The following is a 24,162-nucleotide window of genomic DNA, read 5'->3' on the forward strand; positions in this document are numbered from 1 at the left end:
AGAAAGCAGTTTTTCATGTTATATTTTCTCTTCCAGAAACAAAAATTAAGCTGACCATGGGGCTAACAGAAAGAATTTTTCATATGCACAGCAGCACTTGTCCTGCTTGTCTTCTCTGGTGTGTGTGTGTGTGTGTGTGTATTCATGCACATACACAAATTCTAGAAAGAGAATGATGCAGAAGGGATGCCCTGCTTGGGGGATGTGTGGGAGATTTTTGAATATCTTGGTTATCATCTCATTAGCCAATGCAGATTTTGAAAAAAATAATAGATTCTCCAACAAGTTCTCCACACAAAAACTAGAATGGTCTCTACAAAATTCATCATTCAAATCTGATGTCACAACATCCTCCAAACCTATGACTTCCCATTGGTCTCAGGATAAAGATCAACATCTTAACATAAACTAGGCTGTGCTGATGGTCTAGCATCAGTCCCTCCTCATTCTTCCAGCCTCATCTGACACGGGCTTTGACCCACATGTTCTGACCACACTGGCCTTTCAGTCTGTGCTTTACATACACCCCCCTTTGTGTATGTTGGTCATTCTGCAGGAATGTCCTCACTGCGTTTTCCTCACCACCAACTCCTATTCTCTTTTCTTCTCTCTAAATCAGCACTTCCCCAGAGAAGCTTTTCCCACCTCACTTTTTCATAGTGCAATGACCAGTCTTTTTCAGCCATCCCATTTTTGCTGCTATTCATTAGTTGACATCTGTTCCTTTATCATCAACGGGAACTTCCTTAAGTCGGGAACTTCGTCTTGTTCTTCTTTATTCACCATTGTGCCTTTAGTGTTCAGCACAAGACATGGTACATGGCAGGTTTAATAAATATTTTTAAAGGGATAATTAAGAACTCTCCCTAGTTCCACAATTTCAGTCCCACTTGGGTTTTCTTTTTCAGGACAGCACTTCCTTTTGAACTGGGATTTGCATTTTCTTGGCTATCTCCACATGTTTTCTCAGGAACATGTAAGTGGTTAACCAGATAAAATTGCTTTATGTGAAACACCAGTTATGAATTTCGTTAAAAAACCATTGTGTTCTTCAGATATAGTACATTAATATTAATAGGATACAAATATCAAGCTAAAATAAGGAGTAAGAGGGAATGAAGCGAAATTTCTACCTTAGTGAAGAAGGTTATATGTTTTAGTGTGTGAAGTATGACAGATACCCAAAATCTAGAAGGATTCTTGAAAAGAATTACATAGGTTTTGAAGCTTCCCTTTATCATTTTTTAAGAACTTGATCAATATGCATTCTTTATGTGATTCAGGTTAAGAGACTGCATTTATCTAGAAACTGGACTAAATTCACCAAATGGCAATTATTTCAAATGATGGGTTTACTCTTCTATAACAAATTCATCTATTATATTAAAATATCTCCTGAAGCTTAAGGGAAGTTCAGATAATTAAAAGAAGGAATTCATTCTATACAAGAAACAAATATCCTGATAGAATTCATCATTTTCAAAAGATCGAATGGTTAGAAAATATAAGTACATCTAAAAATACTTTGGGCAAACTAATGAAACATAATGTTGTGAAGAATACAAAGGGAAGTGAGTGAGCTTAGAGCATGCTGCTAATCTTTTAAATTAATTTCAAGGAAGACAGCCCCTGTCATTCTTCAACTGAAGAAACATGATGTCAGACAATGAATACGTTAACAAAATCTATAGAAAAACTCTGGTAGTACCACCAACAATGAAGATGAAAACTTTTGGAATAAGCCCAGAAGTAAGGCTTGTGATTAACAAACTTAGTAAAATATTCCAGGGGAGTGCTCAGGCAGGGAAAGCATTCCTGAACATTGGAAGGAGTGACCGGGCAAGGCTGTGGGAGGCTGTCTTCCTGGGGAACAGTCACCACCCCCACGCCCCCAGGCACCACAGCAGCAACTTACATCACTCTGCAGGTCATATGCTTTCCTGGCTTGGATCACATCGTTCTGGTCAGGAAAGCAAGACCACTGGTGTAGGTACTGGCGATAGTCCACATCGCTTGCTAACACCTGGCCTTCTTTGGCAGCATTGATGGACACCATGTCCCCCGGGATGGTGATCTTGGCCTTGTGGTCATTGTATGCCTTTTTGTACAGCCTGTCATTCTGCATCTTCAACACATTGGCCGCCCAGACCAGTTTAGGGTCTTCCTTGGCATTGCGACACCCAATGTAATGACCTTTCTGTTTCTCGTAAGCAGTTTTGTATAGATACTGGTGGATGTGAACAGAAGAAAGAAGATTTGTGTCTCCAAACTAACTTTTTCTGGACAGCCTGCTCAAATAACTCCCTCATATTACCCTTTTGGGGGCCCCGTTTTTCTTTAAATTCATACTACAAGTTTTATACTTGATACTTTGGTTTGCCTTCTACGTCTGTATTCATGAAAACATTGTGCACACCTCAAAGGCAAGAGCTGTGCTTCTGGGCTGTGCTCCAGCATAGGATTGCCCACTGTTTCCCAGACTTCGGCCACTGTGTGCCAGTCGCACACGTTCTGCCATAAAACCTTGTGACAATACCACTTGTACTTCATATTTTACTTTGTCAACTCGATTTCTTGTTTACATAAATGTATCTTAAAGTTTAAACTTATTTACAATTTTTATTTTAAAATTTATAATCCTATCTAAGTGGGCAAAATCAGTGTTTTTCTAGCACACATTAAAACAAATGTAACTGTTTTAAAAATGCTAGTCCACGTACTACATAAAATTATCTCAGGAACCACCTAGGCATGCTGCACTTCAAGAAACAATAGAATTCTTTGTGCCCACTGGATCTCTGTAAGAGTTTATACATTAACTGATACTGATAAGATATTGAAAAGAAAATCCAAATCTGTGCCTAAATCTATAAAGTGTGGAAATAAGCAGAGAAGTCAGTCGTCAAAGTTGTTCTTGAATTTGGGATTTTAAAGCAAGACATTAGTAACAATGCCCTTCATTCTACTTAAATATAATTCCTGGGGAATTATGTTAAAGATTAGTACAGCTTTATCTCTCTGACTGTCTGTGAATTAGTGTTTGTTAAGGCCAAGCAAACAGGGGCTCTCACATCACTGGCAATGTCCCTGGAAGCCTTGGCATGCTGGATCCCAATGGCGTCTGCTCTCAGGTCATAGCCGGTCATCTTGACATCTTCCCAAGCTTGCTGATACTTTTTCTGCAAATGGGGATTGCAATGACACAGTCAATCTGAAGAGGGGGCTACTGAGTCAGCACTACTGATGTGTTCAAGAATACACGTTAACATTTACACTGAAAAATTGACTTTCCCTTGAGATGTATAAAATAGACAGGTTTCATACTGAACTTAAATTCTAGTACATTTTAATGACATTTAGTAAAATTCTCTTCCCAAATCTATTTTTTTAAAGAAGAGAATTTAAAAGACAACAAATCATATGAAAATGAGAAAAATTATGTGTACATAGTTTGGCTTTTAAAAGGAAAAATCAATGATAGGCCACTAAAAAAGAAAACTAAATATTACTATACATGCATATCTATGTTTTGATGTCATGTGTTTGGTGTAAACTACATTTTTCCTACTAAAAAAGACAAAGACATATTATAAACACAGTCTCATGGGTGTGTGCACACTTATCACTAAAGACTAGAAGTAAAAGGAATGTTAATGAAATGCCTATTGCTAAGCGCTCTCTGGAGCACACTAACGAGAGGGTTGGTGAGGCAGAGAACATGGTGTGAAGTGGGTGTGCAGGGCCTTACATTGCTGATCTGTATGGCATTGATCTTGGACTGCAGCATCAAGGGAGTATCAGCTGGTACATTCACGTTCGCCTTCTCTCTCTCCCAGGCATCACGATACAATGGCTGGTAAAAATGAAAACAAAGGATCGTTGATTAGTAAATAAGCCAATTACCACATGAGTAAAACTATCTGTATGATGAAAGTTTCTCTTTGGATGTGTTCAGATATAAATGTAAATCGCATTTTGTTTTCATCTGTGTTTTTATTCAAAAGGTGCCAAAAGTGACTTCAACAAGAACACATTCATGCGTGTTATAAATGTAAAATGAAACAGAAACATGAACTTATCATCCTTTATTTATTCACATGTAATTATCTGGCAGATAAGCCCTCATTTGAGGTAACTGTGATAATCCACATTTCTAATTGAGTCCTGGCTTTCTTGGCCCAAATAACTATCATAATGTCTAATATTAGAGCAGCCTCTGGACTTTCAACTTATTTCACCATTGAATAGCAATAAAAAGGTGGCAATTTTGTGATCATGGTATTAACTGGTGGACCTTTACACAGGCCAGGTTTCAAAATGTGTTCAAAGTATACATGAGAGTGTATGGAGCATGAAAATGCCTACCACACTTATACTGACCAAAGAGTTATCTAGGCAAATGAAATGTGGATGCTGTTATTGATTGGTTATATGAGATTCTATCTGGATACATGTATGTTCAAGATTCAAGATTCTAATCTTGGTGTTAGCAATTTAAAGTTCACAATTACAATTTTTTCTTTTCTCTTTTCTAAATTATGAAAGTATGATACATTTACAGGAGACTTGGAGGATACAGAACAAAGTTACATATAGTTCTATTATACAATATGTTATTTCTTAAGTAGATAAATGAAGATTTTCAATTGGAGTTTCAGTATCAAACTCTCAAAAATTAACAAAATGAATATACAGAAAAGTAGAAGGATATAGCAGACCTGAAAAGCATTATGAACCAATTCTACAATATTAAGATTAATACAATTTTCACACAATAGTAGGATACAAGTTCTATTCTAGTTCTCATAGACAATAAACCAGGAGACACTGAAACATATCCAGGGACATAAAATAACATGCAAAAATTTCATGGACTAAAGATATTAAAACCATACAGAGTCTGTTCCCTTATCACTGAGGAATTATATTAGGAATCAATATCAAAAGGTATCTGTAAATAACCCACATATTTTCAAGTGCAATGTGACATTTACCAAGAGAGATCTTTGGCTTAGCCATTGAAAGCATCAACACAGCTAAAAGACTGAAAAAAACACAGACGGTGATTGCAGAGAAGAAAGCATTTAAATGAGAAATTAATGTCAAAATGAGAAATTAATATCAAAGATGCTTTTTAAAAAGCCATGTATTTGAAAATTAAATGTCCATTTTTAAATGATGAGTGAATCTAAGAAGCCATAACAAAGAAAATTGGAAAATAAAGTTCACAATTATAATTTTTATTGAGACTTATTCAATCTGTCTAAACATATCATCAATTGACTTACCTCACTGATCTGTACGGAATTGATCTTTGCCAGAATAACTTCGGGGGTGTCAACAATGCTGGTGAATTTGAGAGCCTCAGGCCTTGTGCGATACAACCTTTCATTCAGGAGATTCTGGGCATTCTTTACTCTCATCACTTCCACGGAACCCTCTGGCAACCATCCAATACCCTTCAGCCATTCCAGGTCTGATTTGTACAGGTTCTATAAGAAGGAGAGGACCACAGAGCTCAGCAGAGTCCATTCATGTACTAGAGTATGATGCCAGCAAACCACACACGACCTCTACTTAAACCAGCTGGGTGCCAGTGCCAGAAAACTCAAGGATCTACATCAGATGTTAACATTTGAGTGTTACATCTCTGGCACACACCTATGCAAGAAGTTTAGAGGATCATATAGGAACTGGAGCAGGGCTGGCAACTAGCACTTGTGGAATGAGAGATTGCAATGACACGTAATTTTTTTTTTACGGAAGACTGAGCTTCTGTGCTCACTACTTGAAGGCTGCCTTTGACGTGCCACTGGGGATAACATCTGTAGGAATCTGAGATAAAAAGGTCCTTAGAAGCAGGTATGTGCTCAGTTGCTTGGTTGTGTCCAATTCTTTGCAACTCCATGGACAGTAACCCGCCAGGTTCTTCTGTCCATGGTATTTTCCAGGAAAGAATACTAGAGTGGATTGCCATTTTCTCCTCCAGGGGATGTTCCTGACCCAGGGACTGAACCTGCGTCTTTTGTATCTCCTGTGTTGGCAGGCAGATTCTTTACCACTGTACCACATGTATAATGATAAATAAAATACATACTTACATCAATGTACATTTCTCCTCTTTCTCTCTCTAAAATTATTTAAATATATATATAAATATATAAACATATATTTACACATTTTTCCTATATGTGTCAAATAAACTTGAAATCCAACATTTTCTTATGCTTACATCTGTTTCTGACATTTAGATACCTGATCATGCAAATGCAATGGATCAGGACAACTGAGATTGAAATTTTCTACCTAATTACATAGAATAAGAGTGATTTTCATCTTGATGAATAAGGCCTTCTAAAAGAAGGGATCTTCTATATGATATAAAATGTTCCAACAAACTCCATGGAAATATACCGACTATGTTAGCTTCTATTAAGATCAGTATTTAAATTACATCCTTAGGGAATACACTGTGATTAGACACACAGACACACATCTACCAGGATCTGGAGACAGGATACGCACATCGCTCTGCAGTTCGTAGGCTTTCTTTGCCTGGATCACATCATTCTGATCTGGCAGACAAATCCACTGGTGCAGGTAATTGCGATAATCAATGTCGCTAACCAGGACCTGGCACTTCTTGGCCTGAACGATGGACATCATGTCCAGCGGTGTACTGTGAATTCCTTTAGACTTCTCATAAGCTTTCTTGTATTCTAGGTCACTCTGAATCTTGGCAGCATGGATAGACCATACCAATTTGGGGTCATCTTGCAGGGTGCGGTAACCCACGTGGTGGCCCAGTTGCTTACGATAACCTTCTTTGTATTTGTACTACAGTTATGAAAAAGTAGATAAAAGACATATGAATGAAGAGGACTTTTCATTAAATGCTTCTGGAATATTTTTTCAGCCTTAGTGTGAATTAGCTCAACATGGGCAGTCATTATATATTTCAATTCACTTTAAGGAAATAAGACAGGGCTATTTTAGACACTTTCATTAAAGACATGAGCAAGTCAGGAGGGATATAGTATGGTGGACAAGATTAATAAAAAAATAATAGCTAACAGTTACTGAGCAATCACTATATGTCAGACACTATTATGAGTGCTTCAAAGTATTAGATCAATTCATATGAAACTGCTGAGTTCTTTAGGTAAAAATAGTTGAATAGACGCAATTATAACCTCATTTAATCCTCATAACATCTCTATGATGCTGATATTAGTATTATCACATATTTCAAATGGGAAAAATAAGGCACAGTGGGGTGGCAATCATTATTCCCAAGGTTGCCTGGCAAGTGGAAATTAGGTCAAATGGTCCCCAAGAGTACCGAAGGTAGCTGAGGTAGGAAAAAGTCATATGTGTGGTTTTGGAGACAGACAAAAAGGTGCATGTTTTAGGAATGGAAAACAAGGTTGATGGTTCAAATCAGAAGATGACAACAAAAGGCCTGTGGACAAGAGTCTCCACTCTAAGTGTCTTAGGGCCAGAGTAAGACAGCTTCTCTTTCCTATATTTGGGTAACACAGGAACATTTGGACAACATGGGGAGAGAGAGAAACTGGGAATACAGCAGATACTGTGGATTGACTATGGTTTTAGAGATAAAAATAAGAAATAAGAAGGAAGAGACAGCTGGATACATAAGATAAAAAATAAAGAATTTGAAGAAAAGGAATGAAGGTGGCTTAAAGATTTAGAGCTGGGCCTTGGTAGGATAATTGATTTGACTGCTGGTAAATTTTTTTAATTACTGTTAAATGAACTTCAACTAGTTATTCAGAACATTATACATATGCCTCCAGCATGAGATCTTATATATAAAATGTTGATTCCAGTAATAAGTCTAACATAAAACTTTCACCTTTGATTTGTGTTTATGGAGAATGTCATAAAAAATGTGGAGGGTTAAACATCACACTGTACTGGCTCCTAAATTGTTCCCGAGAATTCTGTATAGATTCTTCACGGTATTTCACTTCTACTGATAAACAACTTAGAAGTGATTTACACATAGACTTCACCTATGTTCACCTTAGTGGTTTTCATCCCATTTTAATATTTTAAAATAGAGTTTTTAGCACAAAAATTTAAAAAGCAAATCAAACCAAAGCAAAATTCCTGAAAAATGCTTTCCCAATTTGTTGTATAGAGCAGAAAACCCGCAGGGAACTAGAAGGAGCGGTACCTCGCTGGCAATTTCTCTGGAGGCTTTAGCATGCGTGATTTCGATGGCATCTGCTCTCAGGTCATAGCCTTTCTGCTTGGCTTCATCCCAGTCTTTCTGGTAGAGTTTCTGTCGAGGGAAAACACAAGTTTGCTTATAAGAATTGAAAATCAGTAGACAGACTCGAAGCAGTTATACTGTGAATCATAAAGCACACTGTCCATGATGGCAGCTTAAGAAAAAACCGTCACTTCTGCTTCTTTCAATTATTGCCTATTTATTTTATGGAGCACAGGGTACTTGTGATTATAATTTAAAGCTAAACATCTAAAGCTACTAATGCTTGTATTATTTGCATCCATCACAAGGTAGTACAATGTGAAACTATCCCCTTCCACATGGGAACTAAGAATCAACCGTGAACCTAGAAAACCTTCATCCAGCTACCATATAAGGCTGGGTAAGATTTTTTTCCTAATGCTGCCCTTTGACTTTTCAAAGGACTCTGCTAAAGGGATGTGACATACCTATCCTGCACTCTCCACATATTTAAAAGTTTTGGTTTTTCTTATGGCCTTGAAATGTCCAACAAGAAAGTTCTGGATTAATCCAAAACCTATAAATACAATAGAGACTGTTACCTCTTATACTTCCTTGTGTAAGAGGCACTTACTAGGGATTTCATTATTTTCAATTAGTATATGATGAAACTGAGCTATGGGCATTGGATGTAGGACAATGACTTCCAGGTTGAAAGGAGGACAGCAATAAGATTCAGGTATCCCAACTCTCACAGTGCAGGGACCCAGATGTGTATCTAAACTAATGTTTGAAGGAGAATTTCCATTCATATTGCCTTGGGAATGGTAGCTAAATAGAAAGTATCTGGCACCCCAAGCTATAAACACTTCTAAGGTGGATAATTCATCCATTACAACACATTCCATATGCTGACAGATACTGTCCTTCAAAGACCTTTATACTCCATATTATGCCTCTTACATTGCTGATTTGCATGGCATTGATTTGAGCCTGCAGTATGAGTGGTGTGTCAGAAGGAATGCTTATGTTGGTTTTATCTTTATTCCAGGCTTCTTGATACAGTTTCTGTGGAGAGAAGGAAAATATTTTAATACAGTGATAGAGATTTGAAACTTAAGCCTTCACAGCTATTTAACCTGGAAAAATGTTTTGTGCTATATTTGCAATGGTTAGTTTTTTGTATCAACTTGACTAGGCCGCAGTACCCAGGTATTTGGTCAAATATTATTCTAGCTGTTTCTGTGAAGGTATTTTTTAGAACAGATTAACATTCATACCAGCAGATTTTGGGTAAAGTAGATTACCCTCTGTGATATGGGAGGTGGGGGGCTTCATCCCATCAGATGAAGGCTTTAAGAGAAAAAAAGACTGACCTCCCCTGGGCAAGGGTAATCCTGCCAGCCAACTGCCTTGGACCTGTCTTCCTGGGTCTCCAGCCAGTTGGCCTATCTTGCAAACTTTGGCCATGCCAGCCTCCACAATCATGTGAGTTAATTCCATAAAATAAACTTCTGTCTCATCCATCCCATTTAGCCCTGTTTCTCTGGAGGACCCTGACTAATGCAGTATTCTACCGTTTAATGTGGAGCATTATGCCATATGTTTTGTAACAGGTATTTGCTTTCCTGCAGTGTCGCGTAGTGACAGTTTTCATGTTAGTGCTTCCAAATTTGTGTGTGAGATAGCGGACAGGCACACTGGCGTTTGTCACAGCTCTACTTGGCACGTGCCTTCACTAAACTAACCAAGAGACTCTTAGAGTTGCTCCCATCACTTTAGGTCTTTGCAGAGACACAATCCATTTGCTCCACTGGGGTGGCATCTTCCAAAGAGAAAGCCCCACAAGAGGAGAGGCTGAAAGTACGATGGTTCCTACCTCACTCATTTGCAGAGAATTGGCTTTTGCCAGGACGACATCTGGTGTGTCGACAATGGAAGTAAATGTCAAGGCTTCTGGGCGTGTCCTGTAGCGTTTTTCATTGATCAGGTCTTGAGCATTCTTCACCCTGTTCATTTCCACTGAGTCTTCTGGCATCCAGCCGATGCCACGCAGCCACTCCAGGTCTGATTTGTACACATTCTACAGAAACATTAGACACAAAAATTGTTCCAAGTGTTAGACACAGGATCCCTGAATTGAAAAGTAAGTTCATGGGGTTGAGGGGTTCATAAGCACAAGAGATGGTGGTTCTAAAAAAAGTAGGACCTGAGATTTTACATGACTCAGGGATTTCAATATCCAGAGTAATTTTTCAATTTTCAATATCCATAAGAAAATAATTTTTTAAAAAATAAGGGCTTTATTTATTCATTCATTTAGCCACACGGCATGTGGATCTTCCCCAACCAGTGGATCAAACCTTTGTCTGCACTGGTAGCACAGAGTTTCAACCAGGGAAATCCATGTTAAAGAATAATTTTTTACGCTAGGCATGAATAGGAATAAAATGGTAATATTGCTAAATTTCATGATGATTCAATATTACAAAGAAATCATATAACTGAAAAAATTTAGAGATATTTTGTTGAATCTCATCCCATTTTCATCCCATAATAACTGACCCAAGGAAACTCTGTTCAGTGTTTTGGATATAGTACAATAGTGGCAGTTATTTGTTTTAATATTCAGATAATTTATGTTAATCTAAAATATATTTTCATTGCCAGACAGTACAAAGGATGTAAAAAAAATAATCTGGAATCTAGGCTAGGGAAAAAGGATATGACCTAAGCAGAGTTCTTTATCTAAGATTCTTTGATTCCCATAATGTAACTCCTAAACAGAGGTTTTAACAATGTGAATGGTGCCCCCTGAGGTGGTGCAGTGAACAACTCATGGGTCACTCCACAGAGGCACTGCCTACAATTAACAAATCTATGCCCTCCCATTCCGCCTTTCCCGAAGTTCACATTACTTACATCACTCTGCAGGTCATAGGCCTTCCTGGCTTGGATAATGTCGTTTTGATCAGGTAAGCATGTCCAGTGATGCAGGTAATTTCGATAATCAATGTCACTGACCAGAATCTGACATTTCTTGGCCTGCAAGATGCCTAACATGTCCACTGGGCTACTGAACTTGGTTTTCCACTTCTGGAACTCCTTCTTGTACTCCCTTTCACTTTGAATCTTCCCTGCATTCATGGCACACATAATCTTAGGGTCGTCTTCAACACTCCGGGCTCCAATGTGGTGGCCTTTTTGTTTCTCATATGCTTCTTTGTATTTGTACTAAAACACGAGACATATAGGTTTAGAAGCCCGACTTTAATACAATATGCATGCTGGCAATCACAGACAATAATGGAAACCCACAAGAAATGGACAAGAGTTTTACATTGCAAATATTTTGATATCTCTGAACAATTTTAAACTAATGTTTTGTGCTATCATAAAGGTAACTATAATCATATATCTTCACTGCTGAAAACTTTTTATGCAGCAACTGTGACTACAATTTCAAAATGTGTTTTTCTTCTCTGGGACAGCAAAAGGAAACAACAAGAGGAAGCAATTACCAAGTGTGGCCCACCAGCTGCACTACAGTTGCTCAGCAAGGTGAGCCCAAGCGGGTTAGACAGACAGCACTTACGTCACTGGCAATGTCCCTCGAGGCCTTGGCGCTTTTGATGGAAATAGCATCAGCTCTCAGATCATAGTCCTTCATCTTTGATTCATCCCATCCCTTGGTGTAAAGTTTCTAGGTGGAGAATAATATACAACAGAAAAAGAAAGGTGTTGTAGAAAGTTAATAGGCCAGTTCTAGTAAGGAAGGTGGTAACAGGATTTTAACTAGTTCTAAAGGCTGAAACAACAATGAGGAAATCTCTTACATGGCTGATATTGGCAGAATTGCTCTTGGCCAGCAAGATTTCCGGGGTGTCTGGCATCACATGGATGGAGGTTTTGTCAGCATCCCAGGCTTCCGTATATAAATGCTAGGGGGGAAGTAAGGTAAACCTCTTTGTTAAAGCCAATACCTTGCAGTTATTATCAAATTTATTTCATTTAGCTATAAGATAACCTTTTAAAGTTCATTTGGAGGTGAGGGAAGCAAAAGGGGAGAGAGAAAGTCATGGCCATGTTTAAACAGACACATAACAGTTTTATAGCCAATGGAAAACAACATCACGATCTCAATGATTAATTCTTTTTATTCTGTGACTCTCAGGCTTACTCACAGAACCTTCAAGGATGGAGCTTGGCTATAGAACTATGATATAGTAGAAATCCCTAGATTTCAGACACAATCCCAAGGTCAAACCCAGTTCCTCTATGTCTAAGCTGAGTGATCTTGAGAAAGGTACGTAAGGCCTCACACTTGTCATTTTTTTGAGGGGGGAGGATAATCATACCTAATTAAAGTTTTTTAAAAAACTTTTTGCTTGTCTCTTTCTTTCAGCTAAGGTGAAATTGGTATTTAACTTTATTGAATATTTTTTTTGGAGATTAACCATAACATATGTATAGTGCCTGAGTCATGGAAGGAACTCAACAAATTTTATGACGTTTCCTATTGTTATTTTCATGGTGGGTGCTCTGTTGATGAGTATGGTATAGAACAGGCTTTCTGGAGTTTTAATACCCCAAACTTTGCAGTTTGCTATCTGAGAGCCAATTTCGTACTCTGCACTGAGCACACAATTTCATTGCCCTGATATTTGGAAGACATTCAGGGAGGTGTGGGAGAATTCAGAAAAGTTCAATTCAACTTCAAATGTTCATATTAAGGGCCTACCTACTGGATGAAGAAATTAGCCCAACATCAATAAGCAGACTGCCAGAATTCTGGAGGAAAGAAGCAATCATCTATTTTGTGTAATAAAACTGAAAGCAGCAGTAACAGCTCACTTTCCAAAGTGGGATTTCCACAAGCAACTAATTTGGGGCGTGCACTGACACTGCCATGCACAGCGTTTCTCAGACTTCTGAACAAAATGTGAAACAGCTGTATGTTTTTTACAAGATGGATAAACAGACACCAATGGCTTAAGTCAGCTCTGCTGAGGAGAATGTGCAGAGAAAAGTATTGCATTTGTGGACGTCTCCAGGTCACTGCTCAGAAGAATGTGTGCTTTATCCCCAGAGAACTTGTTTTAGGCCGTGCTTCCCCATGCACACAGATACGTGGGGTCAGGGTTAAGAAGAGCATGCAGGTCCAGCTAGGATTCGAGCTTTGTTGAAGGCCTGCATCAGAATCAGGCCCATCACCTACCTCTCCTTTCTCTGGAAACCCTCCAGGATATTTCTCACTTTACGAGCCCAGGATAAGGAAGGTATGACTCAGGCAACTGGCCACAGCTGAAGACTCACCTTGCTCATGTTCAGGGCATTATTCTTTGCCAGAACAATCTCTGGGGTGTCTGTAATGCTTGTGAACTTGAGCTGGACTGCAGGCTGGCGGTACTTCCTTTCACTCAGGATTTCTCCGGCTCTCTTCACATTCTCAACCCCCACAGAGCCAATGGGCACCCACCCAATGCCTCTTAGCCACTCAAGATCAGCCTTGTAAATAGCCTGAAAATGAAATAATGTCAAATATTTGTAGAAATTACCTCCACAACCTGATGTTTCATGATTTAGCATAGACAGATGGTGTGTAATTTTACATCTCACTTGTGTAAATTTCTGAAAAGACACAGCACTGCTTTACTTTGGTGTAGAACATCGAGTTCAACACTTTGTCCCTGAAGGTAGTCAATTCCTGCTGTTTTAAAGACCTATAAAGTCTCCAATAGTACGTGATTTCATTGATACAAAACCACCTTAAGGAAATTTCTGCCTGCCTCCCAATACAAAGTGTTTATTCTCTGATTTGATTGCCTATACCTGTCTGTATGGGAATAATTTTCTGTTAGAATACAATTTCTTCCTATCTCTTTGAGCAGTGGCCTTCGCAGCCTTTGTGCAACATAAAGAAAGGATGAACACTACTGCATGTTGAATCAATGTGTTTTCTGGGGACAACAAAAAAGGGATCATTTTTCACATGATTCTATACTCATGCTTCTAAACCAAGGAGCATATATATTTTTACTTTTATTTAGCTTATCCTCATCTCCTTTCTTGTGTTGTAGTTCAAGCAAAAAAATATATTTTGTCCTGCTTTCACATTTCTTTTTTAAATTTAAATAATTGGCTGATGAAGAATTTTTCTTATAAGTAACAGTTACAGTTCTTTTTGTTTTTATGGCTTTTTGGGAAACTATTTTTTTAAATGCCACTTCTTTTATCATTCTCTCAAAAGTGACTACTTATCAGAGCCTGATCAAGAAAAAAGGAGCTACTATACCAATAAGGTAGTATTTGAGTCCCAAGGACAATCTATAAACTTTAATGCATAAAATTAGCTACAAGGGTATATTGTACAATGTTAGGAATAAAGCCAACATTTTACAATAACTATAAATGGAGCATGTTTTAAAATTGTGAACCATGGTATTGCGCACCTGTAACATATAATACACAATCCACTTCAGTAAAAAGCCTATATATATATTAGTACCTCACAGATTTAGTTTTTTCCCCTGATACTCTAATTTTATTTTTAATTTTTAAAAACTGAAGTATAGTTGATTTATAATGTTGTGTTAGTTTCAGGTATACAGCAGTGATTCAGTTATATAACTGAATATATATATATATATATATTCTTTTTTAGACTCTTCCATTTTCGGTTATTATGAGATAATATAGCTCCTTGTGCTATATAGTATGGCCTTGCTATTCATCTATTTTATGTAGAGTGTATCTGTTAGTCCCCAGCTTCTAATTTATCCTTTCCCTTCCTTAGTTTAATACTTTTGATAACCATTTTCCAATTTGATTGTTTTCTTCTGAAACCAATGTATATAATTTTACGCTTTTCATGATACTGTCCTGAGAAGTTTTCCGCAGGTTTCACAAGACTGCCAAAAGATTTCATGGCACACGAAAAAGTTAGAATCCCTTCTTGAAACCTTGCTGAAGAGTAGCAAATCCACTCACATCACTCTGAAGGTCATAAGCCTTCCGAGCCTGAATGACGTCATTCTGATCAGGCAGACAGATCCACTCGTGAAGCAGATTCTTGTAGTCTATGTCGCTTACAAGGATCTGGCACTTCTTGGCCTGAACCAAACCCATCATGTCCACTGGGCTGCTGAACTTGGTCTTCCACTTCTCAAAGTCTTTCTTGTACTCCCGGTCACTCTGGAGCTTGGTTGCATGGATGGACCACATCATCTTGGGATCATCCTTAATATTTCGGGCCCCAATGTGGTGGCCAAGCTGTTTGCGGTAGCCTTCCTTGTACTTGTACTGAATAAAAGAATAGAGATATAAGTCTGATGATAGGGACATCTTATTTATATCATAGTTCATAGTTTCATAGATGTATTATTTCTTTTGATTTTCCCCACCACTAATGTGAGAGAAAAAGATTAATATTATATCAACTCAATTTTATAAAACAGAAACTGAAGTCTCCACGAGTCAAGTGATTTGTTCAAGGTCACACCCTAAGCAGGTGGCAGGGCTAAGACTGAAACGGAGAGCTTCTGATGCCTAATATTTTTCCCGTCAACTAAACGATCCTGCCTCACTTACATTTGCTTAACAAGTAAGGCAAAAATATTTTGTGCAATTTAAAAGAGAATCTACTTAAAGATGTGACTTTTTCTGAAAAAAGTTTTGATATTATGAATGTTTTAGAATACTTTCCTTGTAATTAGAATTTATAGTAAATTCCACAGTCAAGCATATGAGCTGTGCTTAGAAAGTTTCATCAGGAAATACCTCTTTTATTTGCCTGTCGATGTCATTGAACTTTTAACCACGAGAAAGTAAATGCCTTGGGTTAACACTCTAGTTTTTAAAAGTTTACTCAAAAATAACACTTTATAGTCCATTTTACCATGAGATTGTCATAGTGTGGGCTTTTCCAGCTTAGTAGCCTGAAACAGTTTTGATAAAGGAAGAAATGAACCGTATGTCTAAGGTCTGGGACACTTCCAGAAGGAAAGTCCGGATTTGAATCCTAAGGAGCCCTGGTACAGCATGAGCGTACTGGACACCCTCAGGAGATGTTTCTCATGAGATGTGAAGGACTAGAAAGGAGAGAAAAGTGGGTGCTGAGTAAGAGCTTTGCTTTCTTCTCAACTTGCTCTTGTGTCCAGTTATGAGCATCTTGGTCAACAAAGGATTAAAGAAAATTCTAAAATGAACCGATAATTAACATTTTCTCTTAGTGTGAGAATAAATGGACAGTAGTAGGAAAGAGTTCACATTCACATTAGCTGATTTACATGTGCTATCAATGTCTTTAACAAAAACGTTTTTTCTTTATTACAAACATCTGGGTTATCACCTGCTCAACTTCTGAGGCTCAAAAATAGAAATGAAATCACCAGTCCAGGTTCAATACAGGATGCTTGGGGCTGGTGCACTGGGATGACCTGGAGGGATGGTACCGGGAGGGAGGGGGGTTCGGGATGGGGAATACGCATATGCCCGTGGCAGATTCATGTTGATGTGTGGCAGGACCAATACAATATTGTACAGTAAAAATAAATAAATTTTAAAAAAAAGAACCTGGGTGGGGAAATAGGAGCCCATTTTCAGTGGTCATAAAATACTTGTTTTTAAAGAGTGTAACTCCATCTTTGCAGATTAATGTGTATTGAACATAGTATCTTTTTTTTTCTTTTTCATTCGCAACTTTGTACATGGGGGAATCATTAAAGGAGACTGGGACTTTCAGGCTAAATTTCTGGCAAAAAAAGCTGTAAAAGCTGCCATTTGTAAACATCTTTGAGGAAGAAATGCATCTTCCAAAAATATCAACTTACATCACTAGCAATCTCTCTTGATGCCTTGGCTGCTTGGATTGGAATGGCATCCAAACGCAAGTCATAACCTTCCTTCTTGGACTCTTCCAAAGCAAGTTTATAGAGTTTCTGTAGAAAAGAGAATTAATCCATCAGTGCTCCTTTTGTTAAAAAAAATGAAGCTATTTATTATTAAGCTTTATCTGTCCTCATTTAAACTACAGAAACAGATCCACAAAGTTAAGTATTAGTATGGGTTTGTAGAAAACTACGTTTCATAGGTGCTCAAGGATTTTAAGGGACATGGTTTAAACTTTGATATTTTATTGATTAGCAAGTCACAAAAGTTTTTAGGGAGGAATCAGTATCTGGTTGCTAAAATTCTCTTTTGCCAAACAAGCACATGTAAAAAAAATCCCAACTGTTTATTATCACAATTTTAATATAAAAGAAAGGCCATCTTAATGACAAAGAAGGAGAAAAACAAGTATGGTTGTTTCTAAATTGAATATATTTGCATTTGACAACTCAATGTGTTGTTCTTGTTTTTTTCCATTTTTGCCATGGATTATCATCACAGACTATGATCCATCAGTAGATTTGGGTTTCAAAATCACCACTCTAATGAAAATGTTGCTTCTGAAAGATACATAGGAAAATGCTTGCAAATAACATTAAATGGTAACCAGAGCACAATGAAGCAGCAAAAGAAAGCACAGTACAGCAGCTCACTGCGTCCTAAACCCAGTGTCGACCTGCTAAACAGTTACTGGATAAATTAATGACTTGACCACACTGCCCTTAGGGGTGTACAAGGCTTTAGTAGTATAATCCCTTTTGGGATACTTCTCCATAAGCATTTCATTCCATGATGTCATCTTCATAAAAGGCTGGTCTACTTTGTGGACCCACCACAAAGCCCAAAACTGAATCAAGAAAATTATTTCTTGAATCAAAGGAGAACTATCTGTTTTAGTGACAATATTGGCTTGCAGTGTATACAGTAAACTGGTTAAAACATTTCACCAAGGAAACTGTTACAGTTTTTGCCTCTCTCTTCATGATAAGATCAGTAGGTTACTCACATCACTGTAGTTGATTCGGTTGAGCTTGGCTAGCATGATTTCTGGTGTATCAGGCATGACATGGATTGTTTTCTTGTCATTGTCCCAGGCTTCAGTATATAAGCGCTATGAAAAAAAAAAAGATGAGAAAAATTATTTTGGAGTTCACATTTTTTTGATTATGTGCCAGTTACCTCTCCTTTGTACAAAGTAGAAATAAAACTAACAAAGTTGCATAAATTCCTACTTTTCAAGTAGATAAATTACTATTTCCAAAAAAATTTAGCTTACTATTTCATTGACTCAGTTTTTATTCTTTCTTATGAAAACTTTTTTTAACAGTGCTAAAATGTAGGATTGGGTTGCAGTTTTTAATACCTGTAATTGTGAAATACTTGCAGCACATGGTATTTTTAACAGCTTAATATCCTGAAGTATTACTAAGTATGGTGTTATAATGGGAAAATCACTTTTATGGAATCTTTAAAATGTAGTAACGTGTCAGAATTTTTACTTTGTTCTATGGTAAATTCCTATACTTGATGCTGAGGAGTGAAGACTCACCTTACTCATGTTTATAGCATTGTTCTTTGCCAGCACCTGCTCTGGGGAATCAGTTATGCTGGTAAATTTCAGTGTATCTGGACGCTGGCGGTAGATGTTGTCACTCAGTATCTCTCCGGCCCGCTTGGCTTTAACTACTTCGAAGGAGCCAATTGGAACCCAGCCAATGCCTTTCAACCATTCAAGGTCTGACTTATATAAATTCTGCAAATCAAGCAACAAGTAACACAGTTATGATAATAATTAGTTTTTTCAGATTCAGAGTCACAAAATGGATCATACTGTGAGAGAAACACAAAAAGCACTGAACAGGTAAAGCTGCCATCTCAATTAATCACTCATTCATAAGCCTTATTTACTCCTGAGTACATTTTTCCTAAGCATTGCTTGGCATAGAGGATTGTACTAGGAACAACAAAAGATCTTTCTAAAAAGTAAAGACACTGTCCTGCCCTTGAGGGTATTAAAAGATGTTCACTTAAGAGCAGAGTTTCTTCAGCTTTGAAAAAGGTGTTCTAATAGCCCCTCAAAAGACCATATACTTAGACCAACACTGAAAGCACTGCAGTAACAAAAATTCTTGCCTTTCTTTTTTTAAGGAAAAGAGTTGAAATTCAATTATGGTCATGAGTTTCAACACACAGTAATGTTAAGTTTTGCATATCACACTCTTGATATGCATTTTAATTGAAATATAATTGACCTATATCAGTTTTAGGTACATGAGATCATGATTCAACATGTGTGTATATTGCAAAATGATCATCTCAACATGTCAAGTTAAGATCCATCACTACACATACCTACACTTTTTTTCCCTCATGGGAAATTTTTAATAAACTCTTACTTTTATTTTCATCTTCAAAATCACAAAATATAAAGTATGTAATGGGGTACTATAGAGAGAATATACATTTCCTAATTACTGGCTTTCTTTTACTCTCAATAGGGCATGCTAACTGTATTATTAGTGTGCTCAGTCACTCAGTCATGTCCAACTCTTTGTGACTCTATAGACTGTAGCTTCTCTGCCCATGGAATTTCCCAGGCAAGAATAGTGGAGTGGGTTTCCATTTCCTCCTCTAGGGGATCTTCCCGACCTAGGGAGCAAACTTGCGTCTCCTGTGTCTCCTGCATTAGCAAGCAGATTCTTTACCACTGCACCACCTGGGAAGCCCAGTATTATTATTGCACTATTATTATTAACACTAGGATCCAGAAGCAGCATCGGGAATACTCACATCACTCTGGAGGTCATAAGCTTTCCGAGCATGGATGATGTCATTCTGGTCGGGCAGGCAGGTCCACTCATGCAGAGGATGTTTATAGTCCACATCGCTAACCAAAGTCTGACATTTCTTGGCCAAAACAATACCAAGCATGTCCACTGGACTGCTGAACCTGGTCTTGTATTTTTCAAAATCTTTCTTGTACTCACGGTCACTCTGCATTTTGGCAACGTGGACAGACCACATCATCTTGGGGTCATCATGTATCGCTCGGGCACCAATATGGTGACCCAACTGCTTACGATAAGCTTCTTTGTATTTGTACTGAAAGAGAGAACCCAGTAAACAAGGAGAAAGCATCAAGGGCTGGCCCCTGCTGCTCTCTCTGTGGTGACGCTTTTCTACAAAATCCTCAGGACTTCTGGGGAGTTTCATCAAACCAGCTACTGTGATGCTCCACATTGGGGCATGCTTTCTCTTAAAAAAGAAGATGTGGTACTCATTTCACCTCCACAGAATAACTAACTCCACAGTGATTCATTTATATTATGCTAGCAAATGTATGTTTTAACCACAAAAACATGTGATAGAAAAGTGAACATTGAAAGAATGAGCTTCAGTTATAGTGACAGCAGTTTCTCAGAAGTCAGTCATGTGGGCAGACCAAACTGAGAACATATTGGAGGGATGTGTTTATAATGGCTCATTAATTTTCTTCTTTTAAGGCATTCTGCATAACAATTGGCAAGGAGTAGTTTTAAAATGGGCAATTCTTGTTGGTAATGAGCATAGCATTTCAGTTTTGCAAAATGAAAAAGTTTTGAAAGTCTGTTGCACAACAGTGTGAATATACTTATGGACTATATACTGAAAGTGGTAAATGGTTATTCAATTTTATTATGATTTAAAAGAAAAACCTACCAAAACGGACAATTTTGCTACTCTTGGATTAATATTTAAGTTGTACAGGAACCTCACATATTCATTTTTAGGGTAAAGGAATATTGATTTTTGTGGACCCCACAGCAAAGAAATATTTAACATTTTTGCTATTTTATGTCCTTTCTCAAGTCAAGGGGAAGAACTCAGTTAAAGCTGTTTCTTTCCTGGCATCTTTGCCTTGAGTGTAGCCTGAGGAGAGCTCATGAGATTTTATGAGTAGCTCAACATATGCCCACTTAACTTTGCTCAAGGTACTCCGTCTTACTAAGCAAGGACCAAAAGAGCATCAGAGGAACCACAACCCACTGTATCTCTGTGAAACTCGCACAGGTGGCTGACTGTCTCAAAGCCTCAATTTATTTGACTATGTAATGAAGGCAGTTGGGTGATAACTAGAGACTCAGCTGTGTTCCAAGAGTGTGATTCCCTATGCAGGTGGCTGGGCTGTTGGTAACAGAGGTAAGCACGTGATCAGCTCTTACGTCACTCGCAATCTCCCGGGAGGCCTTGGCAGCCACGATAGGAATGGCGTCACTTCTTAAGTCATATCCTTCTTTCTTGGCTTCTTCCATGGCCTGGCGATAGAGGTTCTGAGGAAGGAAGTAGTAACTTTTAGACACAGTGCTCACTTTCACTCTAAAAATATATTAATATTTCCATCAAAGGAAGACTACTTTTGTTTTTTTTAATTAATTTTAATTGGAGGATAATTGCTTTTATAATATTGTGATGAAAAGAAGACTACTTTTGGATACAGAACAAAAACTAGTATGTTCAGCCTTAAATAAAAAGAATTTTTTTTTAAAGATCTCTTTCTTTTACTTCTTACTTACACAGTGTGCAAGTTATTTGTTGAAATTGAAATTTTACTTTCAGCAGGTTTAACTCCTTCAAATTTTACTCATTAAGTTAGTAACTCTGAAATCTGCTTGAATTTGCTCAGCATTTGTTCTTTTCATGAAATTCCCAAAAATGTCTGTTTATTTAACTGCAAATTTGAATTAGGATCAATTTTACCAGCAGAGAATATGATATAATAACAACACGACCACCATGAGCAGGTACCTGTATTCTAACAGTGCTAAACTAAGGATCATCCATTGTTTCTGAATATCTCTGTTAATACTATTTGCTCTCTATTCATTTTGTTGATTGCTGGCAATTGCTAGCAGACAGAGGGGTAGCAAGAACCAGGGATTGATGAGTCAAAAGGACAAAACTGATCAAATTATAATAATTTCTTTATGAATTGGCAAAATACCCACTGTTCAGTTTCTGTGGCAAGACAGACATACACAGAAGTTAGAACATAGGTATTCCAACGGGCACACAGCTTGAGAACCGCTGCATTAAGTCATCTCTACCTGCAGTTTTCAGTCTTTTACCTGTGAACCATTACAAGAATTTAATTCTTAATTAGTAATAATTTTTAAATAACTTTTAGAGTTTGAGAAGGATGTAATTGAATGTTTTTAATGTGGATTATTAATGTGTGACAATTCGCATTCTCTTATGTTGCAACTTTTTACAAGGAAAAGCTAAATGGACAAGAATAAATTTAATGTATTTGAGATGAAATCCCAAGGGAGGGCATTTGTTCTTAAAAATTTCTAGAAATGTTTGTTTTGTAACTAGAGAGTCAAATACTCTTATACTTTATAGTTTTCCTTTGAACAATAAATTCTCAAGTTTGCCCTTATGTATAAGCGGGAAAAAATGTGCTTGAATCATTCTGTGGCTTCAGGCCAAACATTTTGTTCTTTCGACACTGGAAAAAGAGCCAGGGCTTCAAAGAAAACACTTTTAGTGTCATCAAGGCTACATTTTAAAGAATGTCTAGTAAGTTTGAATATTCCAAGAGAACTAGAACAGGTAAGTGTGAGTTTAAGAGAAAAAAAAAGAAGATATGGTTGCTTTATTTTGTTTACTAAGTATGACGTGAAGGTATCATTGGTAACGGGTTGAGAAGAAATTCACGTGGGCCATTCTAAAATCTAATCTTCAAAGATGGTCTTTAGGGAATTAACATAATTATGCAATTTCAAAGAAATAAATCCAGCTGAAAATCTGAGAAGTAAAAAAAATAGCCTAATTTCCACTCAGCAGTCTGAAAAGGAAAAAAAGAAAGAAATCCTACTTCATCTGACCTAATTTTAACAAAAGGGAGAGGCTTAAAAGCATCATTACCCCTTGGCATAGAAACTAACAGCATCTGTCTGGGGTGAGGCAGAACATCTGGGAAAAGCTAATCTAACAGAGAAGCTCTGTGGCCAAGAGAAAAATTGTTCATTCAAAAATGACTGAAGCCGAGGTCAGTCAGATACTCATGATCAGGCTTGTCTTTGGGCCTTTTTATAATGCTAGACAAAAGGAAGCTTACTGCTCTCCATTTTACTTGTCATGCCTCTTCTTCAGGGCTACATGATGATAAGAAAAGGTAATTAACAGGAGTAAAATAATGAATGTGGTCAGGAATTGAAAATGAGTACTTAAAATTTCCAGTGTTCTCAAACTAAAGGGAACTCCAACCCTCTTTTTTTTTTTTTGAATGAAGATACACAGAAGCATGTAAGAAATCACCATTCATCTCGAATGAACCAGATAATTCTTGACCTTTATGAGAACAATTGGGTAAGAAACTGTTTCCTATTCTGCAAAGATATGTGATGACAAATTTAGTGGGGCTAGAGAGAGTATGTTAAAAAATGTCTTTTGCTTTAATTGTTCTCACAGTTTTGAGATGGATGAATTTAAGAATTCTTATTTCAGTTTTTGTAAATAAACTGTGGTTATTTTGAGCATAAATCAAATAAACAGGCTATTTTAAGCATATATTAAATAAATCTAATTTTCATGGTGACTTGAGTGTAAAGGGAAGAAATTAGTTTATTAAGCAGTTATTATGTGCCAGGCTCCACCCAGGACATACTACACATAAAAATTCTTCAATAGCCATTTTTATTTCATTTTACAGATAAGATGACTAAAGGAAAACTCACTGAACAAATTTTGAAGCAAGTACTAACCTGATAAACAGCAGTAATTATTTTTTAAATTAAAATCACAATATGATTTAATCATTAATAGTTGACTTTGAGAGTTCTTTCCCCTCTCACATGTGACATGGAGATACTTTTGTATTTATCTGTTTTTTCTATTTTTTTTTTAACTGAAGTATAGTATGGATGTGAGAGTTGACCATAAAGAAGGTTGAAAACCCAAGAATTGATGCTTTTGAACTGTGGTACTGAAGAAGACTATTAAGAGTCCTTTGGACAGCAAGGAGATAAACCAGTCAATCCTAAAGGAAATCAACCCCAAACATTCATTGGAAG

At 37.3% G+C, this 24,162-nt stretch overlaps 1 protein-coding gene across 23 annotated transcripts in view; it reads right to left on the bottom strand.

The window, feature by feature from the left end:
- The window catches only part of NEB (nebulin), a 203,973-nt gene that overhangs the window by 83,176 nt on the left and 96,635 nt on the right, over positions 1–24,162 (bottom strand). For 22 of the 23 annotated variants that reach the window (XM_018062893.1, XM_018062997.1, XM_018062990.1 and 19 more), the window contains exons 72-89: positions 21,310–21,417; positions 19,898–20,209; positions 18,657–18,860; positions 18,114–18,218; positions 17,050–17,157; positions 15,209–15,520; positions 13,535–13,738; positions 12,055–12,159; positions 11,814–11,921; positions 11,141–11,452; positions 10,098–10,301; positions 9,182–9,286; positions 8,201–8,308; positions 6,526–6,837; positions 5,289–5,492; positions 3,749–3,853; positions 3,072–3,179; positions 1,916–2,227 (exon numbers count right to left, since the gene is read on the bottom strand). In XM_018062893.1, the coding sequence (XP_017918382.1) occupies positions 1,916–2,227; positions 3,072–3,179; positions 3,749–3,853; positions 5,289–5,492; positions 6,526–6,837; positions 8,201–8,308; positions 9,182–9,286; positions 10,098–10,301; positions 11,141–11,452; positions 11,814–11,921; positions 12,055–12,159; positions 13,535–13,738; positions 15,209–15,520; positions 17,050–17,157; positions 18,114–18,218; positions 18,657–18,860; positions 19,898–20,209; positions 21,310–21,417 (3,336 nt within the window). The remainder of the gene's footprint in view (positions 1–1,915; positions 2,228–3,071; positions 3,180–3,748; positions 3,854–5,288; positions 5,493–6,525; positions 6,838–8,200; positions 8,309–9,181; positions 9,287–10,097; positions 10,302–11,140; positions 11,453–11,813; positions 11,922–12,054; positions 12,160–13,534; positions 13,739–15,208; positions 15,521–17,049; positions 17,158–18,113; positions 18,219–18,656; positions 18,861–19,897; positions 20,210–21,309; positions 21,418–24,162) is intronic. The other variant, XM_018063007.1, reaches the window with a different exon arrangement.

The sequence above is a fragment of the Capra hircus genome, chromosome 2 (genome assembly GCF_001704415.2).
Source record: "Capra hircus breed San Clemente chromosome 2, ASM170441v1, whole genome shotgun sequence".
NCBI classification, from domain to species: Eukaryota; Metazoa; Chordata; class Mammalia; order Artiodactyla; family Bovidae; genus Capra; species Capra hircus.